Source organism: Vigna unguiculata, chromosome 6 (assembly GCF_037176805.1).
Source record: "Vigna unguiculata cultivar grain cowpea cultivar isolate G323 ecotype 2 chromosome 6, ASM3717680v1, whole genome shotgun sequence".
NCBI classification, from domain to species: domain Eukaryota; kingdom Viridiplantae; phylum Streptophyta; class Magnoliopsida; order Fabales; family Fabaceae; genus Vigna; species Vigna unguiculata.
The window spans coordinates 33353085-33367711 of NC_140797.1; the positions used below are offsets into that span (position 1 = coordinate 33353085).

The 14627-nt window shown below is 35.6% G+C and overlaps 3 protein-coding genes and 1 pseudogene across 3 annotated transcripts; all 4 read right to left on the reverse strand.

Moving 5' to 3' along the window:
- Window positions 1–326: 326 nt before the first annotated feature.
- LOC114188946 (putative long-chain-alcohol O-fatty-acyltransferase 5 pseudogene) lies at window positions 327–1446 on the reverse strand (annotated as a pseudogene).
- A 4669-nt stretch (window positions 1447–6115) lies between these two features.
- Window positions 6116–6831, reverse strand: LOC114188484 (putative long-chain-alcohol O-fatty-acyltransferase 7). Its single transcript, XM_028077056.2, has one exon. The coding sequence runs from the start codon at window positions 6829–6831 to the stop codon at window positions 6250–6252; it is 582 nt and encodes a 193-aa protein (XP_027932857.2). The 3' UTR covers window positions 6116–6249.
- A 2367-nt stretch (window positions 6832–9198) lies between these two features.
- LOC114187426 (putative long-chain-alcohol O-fatty-acyltransferase 5) lies at window positions 9199–10549 on the reverse strand. The gene has a single exon (XM_028075679.2). The coding sequence runs from the start codon at window positions 10416–10418 to the stop codon at window positions 9369–9371; it is 1050 nt and encodes a 349-aa protein (XP_027931480.1). The 5' UTR covers window positions 10419–10549; the 3' UTR covers window positions 9199–9368.
- Window positions 10550–11960: 1411 nt separating this feature from the next.
- LOC114187539 (translation initiation factor) lies at window positions 11961–14627 on the reverse strand. The gene is made up of 6 exons (XM_028075815.2): window positions 14370–14627; window positions 13987–14298; window positions 13382–13428; window positions 12952–13014; window positions 12458–12590; window positions 11961–12244 (listed from the first exon to the last, which is right to left on the reverse strand). Exons 1-6 carry the CDS (start codon window positions 14470–14472, stop codon window positions 12228–12230), a joined length of 675 nt encoding a protein of 224 aa, XP_027931616.1. The 5' UTR covers window positions 14473–14627; the 3' UTR covers window positions 11961–12227.

The window sequence follows — 14627 nt, forward strand, 5'->3', positions numbered from 1 at the left end:
ACTCTTAATTTTAAAGGCTAAATACATATTTCATTTCTTATTTGTATTTTTAGTCTTATAAAACTTTTTTAAAAAAAATGTTATATTTTTATTCTTCATTTAGTTAATTATTCTGCATGTATTGAAAAAGTGATATTTAATAAATCTATCTAAAATGGTATTTTTCTTTTTATTTTTAACATGAATGAAATTACCTAAACCACGTGAATATGAATACAATCACAAATCCAAATAAACAACATAAGATACACAATGTTTACTACTAATCTGACTCGTTGTCTTTCAAAATCACACCAAGTCTTCAAAATAAAAATAAAGACAATTACTTACGAAGAAACTGAATCATTATGTTGACCTCAGAAAAGATAAACACTCGTAATGTTCATTGAATCACAACACTTTGAAATGAAAACTTAGACTTAAAAATCTCAATCAAAAGAGCATACTCTTCAGTAGCCTTTGTATCCACACCATTTCTCAGCAATTGAGGACCAATTTGCAGTGATGGCTAAGAATGAAATCACAAGGGGCCCTGACACCAGACCATGCAACCGCCACTCACGGTGGCCAGCCACCTTTTTCACAGCCACCTCCACCACCGTGCACACACCATGAAGGACAAAAAAACATGTCACTTCCCACGTGGGAGTCACACGTGTAAGATAATAGTAAATTAACTCATGCATGAGTCCTGATGCAAGAAAAGTGAGTAACATTGCAGCTGAAGAGGCACAAGAGAAGCTCACAAAACTCGTAAGCACAGTACGTGTAGGATTGTACACAGTAGGACGTAGAAGATGAGAAACCATGAGGTTCCATCTGCGACCCCAGAAGTCTTGAAGTGAAGTGGAAAGGTAGGGTTCGTTGAACTGTGGTTCGATCTCAAAGCCGAAAACGGTTCGAACCGTGGCTCCAATGAAGATTAAGAGAAGGTCTAGGGAAAGGTAAACGTGGGAGCAATGGATGGGCAAAAAGAGATTAGGGTGAAGGTTTTGTTTGTAGTCGTAGACACGAATGATCATTGCAAAAAGAAGAAGTTTTAGAGGGAAAAGCCATTTGGGTTTGTTGGTGATGTGGTTTTGCTTTGGAGGGTTTTGTTTTGGGGTGATGGGGAGAGAAGCTATGGAGAAAAAGAGGAGAATGTTTTGGGGTTTTATTAGGGCAAGAGGTCCTTGGTTGAAGGAGAAAAGAAGAAGCTTGAAAATGGCAAGCCAAAGGAAGAATGAAGTTGTTCCAACTAAGGTTGGTGAAGAGAGGTATAATGGAAGGATGAAGAAGAGATAGAAAATTGGAAGGAGGGAGAGAAACCTCAATAGCCCTTTTGGTATTCTAGAAACTATGTAATAACAATAACTTAGAGATATCATGCTTGAAATCCATACTTTCATGAACCTTTCAATTTCACCTTCCATCTTCATCTCTCAAATGAATGAAAATAATGAGTGATATTATAGATTGCTTGACCTATGTATTGAAGAAGACTTGGTATACAATATAAATAATTAAATTTTAAAATATACAACACTAACGCACACCACATATATTAATAATTGTTATAGCAGAGCAAGAAAGTTTGACTTAGATTTCTTCTGTGATTGTGTTAAAAAAAAGGACACGTTTATGTTAGCTTGAGAAGATTAATAAAAACTTAAATATAATATATCATTGTGTCAAATTCTTGTATTGTATGGGTTAATTTGTCTTGGATAAATTTTATACTTTGATCGGTTGTTTTTATCAATATTTGTCTCTCTTTGACACCGAATTTATGTTTTAAGTTTGTTTAGTCAGTGTCAATCTGTAGATTTCATGTTCTTGGCATATTTATTATGTATTATTTCGTGGCTCCTTTCGGTTTCTATGTTTTTGAAAAGGAAAAAATTAATTTGAATTTATTAGGGATGGGTAGAAGGAATCTCTTATGTGAGCAAAATTTATTAGTGATTGTCTTTAATAAATTGCTGAGGTAAAGATGATGGATCTATATTCACCATAGCATTTATTTAGTAGTAGAAGAAGGTTTGGGTAATTGATATATTGTATGATTTAAGTGGCAACATGTGTGCATAGGGATGGGAAAGGGTCGGCATAGGTAGCGGGTAAGTCGCACATGCGCACTGTATTTATTTCGTCGGAAAATAATATTTTAATTTACTTTTTTTTATCTATTTTTAACATAATACTTCAATCATCATTAGATCATTTATTTTAATTCTTTTTAGTAATATAATTTAATAATGATTGAATTGGTGAATTAAAAATGAATCAAAAAAAAGTAAGTTAAAGTATCATTGTTCTTATTCTCCTTATTCCGTATAAAAGAATCTACTACTTCTGTCCTTAATTATTAGGTATACATATAAAAAATACTTGTAGGTTTTATAAATATATAGATACCCTTGACAATTTTTATATTTTATTTTTTAAATTTTAAATAAAGTATTTAAAAACAAACTTTTTGGATATGAATTTATATAAAGAATTAATCTTGAAGCATAATTTAAACAAAATTATTTATTAAACTATTAATATAAATAAATTTGAATTTTCTAGAAAACAAATGTAAATGAGTAGAATCAAAATATAAATTTGAGAAATTAATCTTATTTTAAAATAACTTCAATTTCATAAGTTAAAAAAAAAAAAGGATTGTAGTATAGATATAAGGTTTAATATCTACATAATGAACTTTTTATTATTCATTAAAAGTATTGTAAACTATGCATTATTTTTGTTTTTACTAACGCTATGAATGTATATAATGTAGGGGTGGGAAAAAATCTAATTTTCTTGATTCAATCCACTTTTGCTCCAATCTAATCCATTTATAATCCATTTTATTAAAAATCCATTTAATGAATCTGGATTTCATTCTAATCTACATTTTATATATTTTATGGATTGGATATCCATTTTATAAATCAAGATTTTTAAATATGGATAATCCAAAAAATCCAATACAAATTTTCAATTTAAATTTTTAGTTGGGTTAGACTAAAGGTTGAGACGGACTAGGCTAAATTTAGACTTGGACGAGTTTTGCTCGACGACCTATACGGATCGGGCAGGCCCGACGACCATAAGAGGTTGGGCGGGCCTAAAGATATGAACGGGCTAGGCCGGCTCGACAAAACCGAACGAGTCAATCATGCCCAATGGTCCAAAAAATTCAAGTGAGCTCGATGACCTGAACGGGCCAGGCGGACTCAATGACCCGATGAGCCTGGTGGGCCCGAAGACACGAACGGGTCAAGTGGGCTCGAAGACCCAAACGGGCCAGGTGGGCCCGATGACTCGAATGGGTCAAGCAGGCTCGAAGAACCGAACGGGTCAAGCGACCCCGAAGACCCGAATGGGTCAAGCGGGCCTGATTACCTGAACGAGTCAAGCGGGCTCGAAGAATCGAACAGGTAAGGCGGGCCCGAAGACCCGAATGGGTCAAGCGGACCCGAAGACCCGAACGGGTCAGGCGGACCCGAAGACCTGAACGGGCTAGGCAGGCCCAATGACAAAAATAGGTCAGGCAGGCCTAAAGAGTCGAACAAGTCAGGCAAGCCCAAAGAGTCGAACGAGTCAGGCAGGCCCAAAGACCCGAACTAGCCAAACATGCCTAATGACAAGAACGGGCCAGGCGGGCCCCAAGAACCGAACAGGCTAGACGAGTTCGATGACGTAAACAGGCCCAACGGGCCTGATGACCTGAATGGGCAGGGCGGGCACGATAACCCGAACGGACCTGACGACTTGAATGGGCCCGACAGATCCGGACCAACCTAACGATTAGAACGACCCAGATGGACCCGATCACACGGACGAACACAACCCCATACACAGGCCCGACGAACCGGACGGGCCTTACGACCTACACGGGCCTTACGACCTAGATGGGCATGACGACACAACCGAGCCCGACGACCCAATTGGCCCGACGATTCGGACAACCCAGGTTGTCAATTCTGTCCGGGTTCTCAGGCCCGTTCGGGTCGTTGCGCCCGTCAAGGACGTCACGCTCATTCAGGTCATTGGGCCCGTCCGGGTCGTTGTGTCGTCCTGGTCGTTAGTCTCGTCTGGGTCGTCAAGCCCGTCCGGATTGTCCGGGTCTCCAGGTTCGTTCTGGTCGTCAGGCCCGTTCGTGTCGTCGGGCTTGTTCGGGTCGTCAAACACGTCAGGGTCGTCCGGGTCGCCAGACTTGTTTGGGTTGTCGGGCCCTTTCGTGTTGTCGGGGTTGTCAGGGGCGTAAAGCACGTGTAGGTCGTCGAACCCGTCCCGATCGTTGAGCATGTCTAGGTCGTCGGGCCCGTCTAGGTCGTCTGGGTTGTCGATCACGTTCGTGTTGTCGGGCACGTTTGGGTCGTTGCGCCCGTTCAGGTTGTTAGGCTCATCTGGGTTGTTGGGCATGTACGGGTCGTCGTGCCCTAATGGGTTATCGGGCCTGTCCGGTTCGTAAGGCCCGTCCAGGTCGTCCGACCTATTCGAGTCGTCGTGCTTATCCGGATCTATTTGAAAAAATAATATATTTTTCATGGTGAAGATGAAAGCCCATGGGTTGGCCCTGACCCACAGGGATTTTGTAGGGTTTTTGGCCCTATGGGCTTCTTTGATGGAGGCTTTTCAGTGTGGGCTTTTTTGGCCCAAGCCCACATATCCAGGGCCAAACCCTGTGGGCTGGGCCAAATTGACACCTCTATGGGTCGGCTTGACGACTTAGACGGATCGTGCCTAACGACCTGTACGAACTAAAGCATGTTGGCCTTAATGACACAAGTTTTAAAATATTCAATTTAAATTTCTTTTATAAAAAAATGGATTCTGGATTTTTAACTTGATCCAAATATTTGGATTGGATTTAAATCTTGATCCAAATATTTGGATCTGAATTTTAAAAAAATCTAAACTACTTTTGCTAAAAGAATGGATTTAGGTCAAAAATCTAATCCAATTATTTGGATCTAAAATGTATGTGGATTGGATCATTAAAAATCCAATCCATGCCCATCCCTAATATAATGTTTTAGATGGTTAATTTTATCATACATAATTTATATTGAATTTATCTTAAAGTATTTAACTTTTTTTAATAATACTACTTCACCAAAAGATATCTCCATTTATTTCTTTAACTTCTCTTCCATCATCCTCTTTTCAATAAGTCATATCCTCCTTGAGAGAGGATATGAGAATTAGCATTATTTTGTTGGATAGCTTGATATTTCTTTCTCTTTTCGTGTTAAAGAAATCATATTCATAAACAAAGAATGAGTAATATGAGTTTATCAAAGTGTAATGTCAAGCAGAAGTAAACCTATCAAGAAGGATACAATCGATTCTGAACAAAATATTGCCATGTTTTCTCGTCTATGCCATATTTTTAACAAGAGATTTTGTCTTTATATATTTCCCAAATTTGTCTTGAATACCGATTTTGAACAAAATAAACCTGTTAAATCTCGTCTATGCTACCGATAATATTATCTTACTCCTTATGAAATTGGAAGTCTCAAACTCAAAATTTGTTACAAGTAATAAATTGGTCATAACTAATTAATATTCAAATCATAACTAATTAATTAATATTATATATATAAAAGTTGAGCAAATAACTTCACAAGTATCATAGCAAATCATATTTTTATCTACACCGATTTTTATATAACCATTGAATATCTTGTTATATTGCAATCCTGCACCAGTGCCTTTTTCAAGTGCCATAAGAAATTAAGAAGATTTGAATGATTATTTTGTCATGTATAATATGTGGATCAAAATCTATGTGGGTATTACATATTGTTGAAATAAAGTAATAATTTTAAATTCTCATAAATAATTAGAAAACTATTTTATTGTATATGTTACACTTTTTTGGCAATGGCGAGTCATTGACCAAAGAGATAACAAAATAAATTCTTGAGAGGAAGATATTGTTTGCTGTTAGATATTTGTAATAATAATTACGATCGTTCATTTGTCTCACTTTATTTTAAATTTATTGATCTCAGAAATATATGATATCATTGTATGGTGTAAAAGTTTTATTGCATTTAAAGGCTTTGGAAACAAGATAAATAAGTAGTTTAAAAGAGGTTGGATTTTTTACATTGTTGTATTCATAACTGGTGTAGAAAAATACATATATATTAATGAGAGTTTTCTTTTTAAATCTGTAAACATCCATATAAAATATAACTTAGAATATTCAAAATAACCATGGCAAAAACTCATAAAATCCTTGTAAAGAATGATTAACCATTTTCACTTAGGAGAGTTAAACACATCTAATAATGGCAATCTAGACTTAAAGAAATTGATCAAAACAGCATACTCTTCAGAAGACTTCTGATCCATACCATTCCTCAACAATTGAGGAAAAAACAACCAATTCGCAGTGACAATCAAGAACGCCACCACAAGCACTCCTGAAATCACACGGTGCAACCGCCACCCACGACGGAGAGCCACCTTCTTTACTGCCACCTCCGCCACCGTGCACACACCGTGAAGCACAAAAAAGCACGTGATTTCCCATGTGGGAGGCACACGTATAACGTAATAATAAATCAACTCATGCATGAGTCCAGACACAAGAAAGGTGGCGAACATGGCCACCAACATGGCGTAGAAAGGACCCATGAAAGGAGTAGACATACGGCGTACAGGGCCGTATACGGAGGGGCGTAGAATACGAGAGACCATGAGGTTCCATCTATGACCCCAAAAATCTTGAAGTGAGGTGGAAAGGTAGGGTTCGTCGAACTGTGATTCTATCTGAAAGCCAGAAATGATTTGAACAGGTGTTGCAACAATGGCGAAAATAACTTCTTCCTCCACTTCCATAAAATCTTGAATTTGGATTTTTATTGGTTTTTCTATGTTATTTCTTTGTTGTACGTCCAAAATACACAAATATTTATTAATTTTAAAATTTTAAAATATATTAAAATTATTTTTAAAATATCAAAATATTGTATTTTTAATATTTAACTGATGACATAAAAAAACTCAGTAGAAAAATCGAACTCTAAAATCTTATATCCCTTTTCTCCTTACATTTTTTTTCCTCTTTCTTCTTCCATGAATACATTGCCCGCACTTCCCCCATTAGTTCTTCAGCATTCAAGAAGTTCTCCCTCATCATTCTCCTTCTCCTTAGAACACTATTCTCCCTCATCATTTTACTTCCGTTACCATTTAAGTTTGAGAAACTCTCCCTCACCATTCTCCTTCTCCTTCTTCCTTCGCTGTGTATGTATTCATGCACCTCTCCTCTTCTTCCACTTTTTGCAGATTCATTGTGAAAAGAAAAAAAATAATATAAACAATCATTCTTTTTAATGAATTTAACTTACATTCTTAATTTAAAAATAAAATAAAATAAAGGGTTCATAGAAGAATAAAACAAGAATAAGAAGAAAACCAAAGTCATATATTTACAAAAAGTAATTTGGTGAGAGATACATTCCAGAAAACCTAAACCAAAAGAAAATTTTAAATTTGGAAATGATTTTCGGAACATTTGTTTTGAATTTTTTTTATTCCAGAATGACTGTTTCGAAAGATATATTTAGATCTGGAAATATATTCCAAACCCATAAATACATTTCAGAATAAAAAAAATAATTTAAAACAAATATTCCAAAATTTATTTATGGATTTGAAAATACATTTTGAGACACTTTTTCCAAAATTATTTTAAGTGTTCCGAATTAAATGTTCTGGAATGTATCTTTGGATCTGAAAATACCTTCTCAAACACTTAATCTTTTTTCATATTTTTTAGATTGAGTGTTCTAAAAAAATATTTCTAAATCCAAAAATATCTTTTCTGCAATAATGAAACCTAATAATATAAAAGAAAATTGAGAAAGTGTTGGGATTTTTATTATATTTTTAATAAGGAATAGTTTGGAAATTACAACTTTTGGGGTGCAGGAAGAAAGACCATGACCTGTGGATATAAAGGAGAATAGACTAAAGACATAATCCATATTAATTTATGTGTTTCTCTAGATCTTCTGAAAAGCTTATTGGTATGTACTGTATGGGTAGGTCGGTTAATCAATCATCAGTGGGTTGAAATTACTCCTAAAAGGATTTTTTTAGTAGAGATTATGACATGACTTTTTTTTTTTCTGTTTGTCGATTATTCTAAATGTACAACGTATTACATTGATCAACCACCCGTCGATTGAGACTACTTCAAAGAAAATGTACAAATTTTGTGCAACAACCAACAATCAAACAATCACTCAATTGTTGAATAGTTATTGGGCAGTACAAGGACTGCACACAAAATTTCACCCAGAGATCCATTTACGAAGATATGTAACAATGATCGGTCACCGGTCGGGTTCTCCTCATGGTGTCAATTGTTAGACTAGCCCTAGGATTTCACTTGGGTGTCCTCTTACGCAAATTAGGTACAATGTCGTCCAACAACTTGAACCGAACGACATCAAAGTGAATTATCTAGTGTTATGATTAGTGTTAACATGTTAGTAATTAAGTTTAAAAAGCAATTAAGTTATGATTAGGTCAACCTTAATGATGAGCCCATTAAAAAACTATAAATATAAGTCCAAAGTATGTTTGTTGGGACTTTTCTAACATTTATTACAATATTTATTGTTTTTGTCCGATCAAACTTTATCTTACTTAAACAAGTACTATCGATCAACAAATGAATAGGAAGACTAAAAGGACGACTCAAGCAAGGAATCGAAAACTTGACAAACTGTCTAGTCCTTACACATGAAAGAGAAATGCATTTTATGTTTTCAAAAATTTTATTCCTGAAATCTTATTCTTAAAATTCCAAAAAAAAAAAATTGTTCTCAAAAATTGTCAGAAATTGTAATCCGTAAGTCACTTTGATGGAGGGTAAAATAGTCAGTCTGATATTTTGTAGAGGTACGTAAAGAAATTCTGGAAATGCAGGAAGTAAAAGCCGTTTTGAGATGTGAACATATTGGGCCTTTGGTTATTGGGCCAACTATTTGGAAGCAAAGGCCCATCTTGAATAATTGTCCGCGGCAGAAGAAGCAAAAAGTAGGACGTGCTTCTTATATTTGTTATTATTTGATACAAACGAAGGGAACGAAAATAATAATTAATTCATGGCAATAACACTTTAAGAAAGAAAATTAGAAAAGAAAAATAACTTTACAACGTATCAGTAAAAATAAAATGAGAAAAATAATCAAATTTTAAAAGACACCAAGTTTAATCATTTTTATTATATTAATATATAAATTATTTGGTTCTGAACACCCTTCACAACAATAAAACTACTCACTCATAAACCTCAAAACATCAGCATCATCATGAATCCTTTGATTCACAACAGTAACTTTATTTCAAGAATGGTAACAAACTCATTCTCCAGAAGCATTCTTTAGGAACAATGAAGAAGTTAACAAATGTAACGGTAACTTCAACTTCACAAAATTCACCATAGTTGAATACTCCTCGATGGCCTTTTCATCCACACCATTCCTCAACAATTGCGGAAAAAACAACCACCTCCCGGTTGCCGCCAAGAACGCCAACACAAGCACCGCCGACACAGCTCCATGCAACCGCCACCCGCGGCGGAGCATGACCTTTTTCACCGCCACCTCCGCCGCCGTGCAGACTCCATGAAGCACAAAAAAGCAGGTAACTTCCCACGTGGGAGGCGCGCGTGTGAGATAATAATATATCAACTCATGCATGAGTCCAGACACAAGGAAAGTAGCCAACACAGCAGCGGACAGGGCACAAGAGGGACCCACAAAAGGTGTAGAAATACGGTATACGGGGTGGAATACGGAGGGACGTAGAATACCGGTAACCATGAGGTTCCACCTACGACCCCAGAAGTCTTGAAGGGAAGTTGAAAGATAAGGTTCGTCGAATTGGGGTTGTAGGTTAAACCCTAGAAGGGTTCGAACGGGGATAGCAGTGAGGGCTAAGACAAGTTCTATGCCGAGGTACATGTGAGAACAATAAAGGAGTAAGATGAAAAGGGGGTGGAGATTTTGGGTGTAGTTGTAAGCATTTATGATGAAGGGAAAGAGAAGAAGTTTTAGGAGAAAAAGGCATTTGGGTTTGGGTTTGGAGTTTTTGTGGTTGAGGCTAATGGGGAGAGAAGCTAAGGTGATGAAATGGAGAATGTTTGGGGGTGATTGAGCAAGAGGGCCATGGTTGAAGGAGAAAAGGATGAGTTTGAAAGTTCCAAGCCAAACGAGGAAGAAGGTGGTGGGGGCACCAAGGTGGAAGGAAGAGAGGTTGAAGGGAAGGATGAGGAAGAGGTAGAGAATTGGAAGGAGAGAGAGAAGTCTGAACAATCCTTTTGGTATTTTAGAAGATATGTAATAACAGTAGCAGAGACATGAGATGGTTGTGAGCCACACCTTCATGAACCTCACAATTTCATCATCCATTGTTTTTGTTTTTTTTTTTCTTCCTTCAATCTAGGTGGTGGAATGTTTTTGAAATGTCACGGAAATTAGGAGTGATGATGTTCCGTGGATTTGAGGATCTCAAAGATGCAATACCAAAAAGGGAATTGCAATTTTTAATTCACTTTGGATGAGAAGTGACATACAAAAAGATTTTTCTTAGGCTATTTATTTATTGTTTTAAATTTGTTCTCTTCTTTCGTATTACCATACACTTTTTTTAATTATTACCTTATATTTGATTTTTTATCCTCTTTTTTTTCTTTTCTTCTTACGTGTATTGATTATTAGTTACATCAACTTCTCTGCTGCAGCCAAATTCTTTGTCGGGAGAATTTATTAAGCTGTCGTTATTTCATTTTTTACTCTTTTTTTAAGTGGAAAAGGTAGAGGGTTGTGCATTGGGATAAAGAAAAAATAATGGATATAATTATATAAAAAAAAAAAAAAACTTGTCTACTGCTGCTCTTAACTTGGTACTCTTGATTGGACTGATAAAGCGGTTGTATTTAACTCCTTGATAACTAATTTCTAGATTATTGATGAGTACAGCGACCTAAAATAAATTAAGATGGGTAGTTGATTTAATAAATGAAATTGAATGGAGTAATTTTTGAAGCAGATATTTTAATTTCACATTATTTGTGGTTGAAGGGAAGCTGGGAGAGAACTGTGCAATCTACTTAGCTTTTATTCATTCATTCTTTCCAAAATCAAAGTAAAGTTGAAAATGACATCAATTTCTGAACTCCATCAATTAACAACCTCGCCTTGCGTTTTTAATTCGTTAATAATATAAGTAATTCAAATATTATTATAAAATACATTTAAAATATTAAATAAAATTAATTAAATTAAATTAAAATATTTAAATTCATATATTTTTAAAGTTTTAGATTAAATTTTCAAAAAATACTAATTCTAATTTTCATTCACTCAAAACTAACTTGATGATGAAGAACGTATTTAATTCTAAAATAAAATATTAAGTCGAGTGTCAGGTAGTCAGACAAAAGAAACTAAAAATGTTTGTGTTAGTGAGTAAGTGCGTGTAAAGGATAACAAAAGCAATATTATATTATAATATTACCTTGGTTTTGTAGATTACATTCAGTGCAAACAACTAGACTACAAATCGGATAGATCATATAATTATTTCCTAAAGATCATCAAAGATTTGGTGCAAAGCAAACTAATCAGAAGGTAAAGCAAATGTTGTGAGATGTGTCGTTTCATTCCAATCACCCCGTTTTCATTTTTTGTGTACGTGTCGCTTCATTTCATTTACTAAATGCACGTGCATTAGAATCGTGAGATTCAACTCCGATTCAGGCGATCAAACTACGAGAAAGAATTTTTAATCGAAATCGTGATTCAAATAGTACTGTTTGAACGATTATAATTATAATGTTTTTGATCTTTTAAGCATAGCATGTTTCTGTCTCTCAAATTTCAATCTTAAATAAGCCAATGTCATATCAATAAATTCTAAATGGGCAAAGAAACTAAAATCAGACAACACACTTTCAAAATAAATCATATTGCTTGATTATAAATTTTTTGTGCACAAGTTTTTACATCCTTATCATTGTCTTGATGCAAAATATATATAGATTTAGAAAAGATACACATACAAAATACTAGTGGTCAGATAACTAACTGTATGGGACGCTTCCAGCATCTAATTGGCTGCCATGGGGAAAACTGGAAGTCTGCAATGCTGACTGAAAAATGAACAAAGACTTCTAGAGCTTGTTCTTGGAGGACAGTAGATTAATAATTAGAAGGCATTCAACCCTCCTCTGACTCTGCACATCAGAATAGATATCAGGTAAGGATTTGTTAGAAGAATAGACATGCACCAAAAAGTTGGGCACTATGGAATTTCAAGGCAGTAACTATATACCGGAAAAGGTATGTTACCACTTTACCACCGGTCTTCATACAATATGGAAAACAATACATACACGAAAATGATAAAGAAAAACAGTTTCAACTTTTTCTTCAGCTATTTCTCTTACCATGTATGGCTTCCATGTTATTTTCCTTGAAAACACCTAGAGGTGACCCATGAACAGAGAGAAGTATCTCGCCAGCTTTGGGCAGTCTAAGTGTTTTGGGTGTCATCCCAACAGACAACCTCTGACTAGTCACCTGCAAAATGCTTACAGAGCCAAATTAAATTCAGAACTAATTTGGAACAGTTGGATTTTCTGAACATCACAAAATCATATAACAGTGAAATGAAAATCCGACAACTCAGGTCTCAAATATATGTTGTAATTTCGATTTACAGAGATAAAATACAAATTAGCTCAATCTTCGTCTAGCACTCCTGAGTTGTTGACCGTGTTAATGCATACAAAAAGCAACTAAAATTAATCCAGATCCAATGCCTTCAGCTGTTAAAACTCAGGAGAAGTAGGATATCCTTATTTCTTAGTTAAACAAACCAGAGTTCATGATAAAACAAACATACAATACATAATAAAGTAGCAAGAAAGAAGATACAAACCCCGGGAGTCTGAAGACCTTCCTGCAATGCTAGATTATGAGTGTCAGATGGCTCCTCCAAAACCTGTACAAACAATAGAAATTTAGATCTAACTAGGACCTAAAAAATCCATTCACATTGGAGAATTCTTTGAATTACTTTATAAGTTAGAATGGATGAACAAGAGCAACGCAATTGCACCCATTTTGGAGTTAAGCCCTCTTTGTTACCACATACTCTACAACAACTAAAGAGTAATAACGTTATTGCTAACACGGAAAACATTGAGGAGAAGTTATTTATATGTCAGGATTTATGTTTTTGAATTAAAAATATCACATTGATCTTATGTGTAATATTTTCAGCATTGTGCAACAACATCCAAATCACACTAGAAAAGGTGTATGACAACAACTAATAACCAAACAAAGTGAAAAGAGAACAAACATACAATATCCTTGAATTGCAGGTTATCAGCACCAACAAAACTCATTCTCCCTGCCACAGAAGAAGTAACTATTGTCAACTATAAAAATATGTCAGGTTTTGCTAGTATGTATATGCATGGGATAAATGGTAGGACAAAATCTATTTTGATTCCAAAGGGCATGAAACGTGTGTTTAAATTCATAAGAATGAAATAAAGGATGAGGACACATGGAAAGGAAGAGAAATATGGTTTCTAGTATTAGCCCAATATATAAGATACAACAAAGACATAATATAATATTAGCATAAAAAAATAAACCACTCTTTATAGCCCTCCGGTATAGCTTCTCTGTATTATTGAGTTTAAGCTAATTTAAGCTTATGAAAAATTTATTTCATTTTTCTCTTCTATAAGTATCTACGGATAAATTTGTTGAAACAAATCCATTATCTACTAACTAAGGGAAAAGTAAAACAAGACTCTCAAGATATTCAGGAATTTTTAAACTTATTAAGTCGCAAACTGCATTTCCAGAAGCTATGTTTTTCTAATTTTCTCAATTTCAGAACTAATGTGGAAGTGTTGGACATTTCCGGAATTCAAATGGTGTTTGCCCTGAAAAGTACCTCCTGCACTGGCAGAATGGTCAAAGCCTGCGAAGCGAGGGAAAGAGGCGATGGACAACCTTTGGAGCAAAGAAGCACGCGCATCCATTTCATCGTTACAACCCTCGTTCTCTCTCCATTTCACTTCTAGCATCTTGTTCCGTTCGTCGTTCACGACAGAGAGATTAGGTAGGGTTTCCTCAAAAACCTGCAACACAGGCTTACAAAGCTCCTCGCTGCTGAAACACGAGCGCAACAATCGCACTTCCGTGAGCAAGTGTTCGATCTCCACTTCGCGAACCGCCCTAATCGCTCCAATTTGTCGCTCCATCGCTACACCAAAATTCAATGAAACTCAAAACACATCAAAAAATGAAAACAAAAATCGAAATGTAAATGTGAACCTTGAATTTCGAGGTCCATGAATTGAGGCGGCTGCGTCTGAGTCTGAGAGTCCGGTTTTGATTCGCGAGCTTTCTTGGTTCGATTCGTTCTACGCTTCGGCATTTTCTGATTCCAACAAAATGGTAATCAAACTCGTAAAGTGGAGTTTACGTTCCCACACCGCTGGCCTTGTCTCGGAAGAAAACTCGATCTTGGAGCAAGAACGGTAGGCTATCTGTGATTCGGTAAGGTCGGCCACACTCACATTTTCACATATC

Excerpts from the sequence above, each read along its gene's own strand:
- LOC114187539 (XM_028075815.2), bottom strand. The coding sequence starts at position 14,472 with ATGCCGAAGCGTAGAACGAATCGAACCAAGAAAGCTCGCGAATCAAAA. Across the intron at positions 14,299-14,369 it reads CATGGACCTCGAAATTCAAG|CGATGGAGCGACAAATTGGA; the intron begins GTTCACATTTAC and ends ATTTTGGTGTAG. Across the intron at positions 12,591-12,951 it reads AAGGTCTTCAGACTCCCGGG|GTGACTAGTCAGAGGTTGTC; the intron begins GTTTGTATCTTC and ends AGCATTTTGCAG.
- LOC114187426 (XM_028075679.2), bottom strand. The coding sequence starts at position 10,418 with ATGGATGATGAAATTGTGAGGTTCATGAAGGTGTGGCTCACAACCATC.
- LOC114188484 (XM_028077056.2), bottom strand. The coding sequence starts at position 6,831 with ATGGAAGTGGAGGAAGAAGTTATTTTCGCCATTGTTGCAACACCTGTT.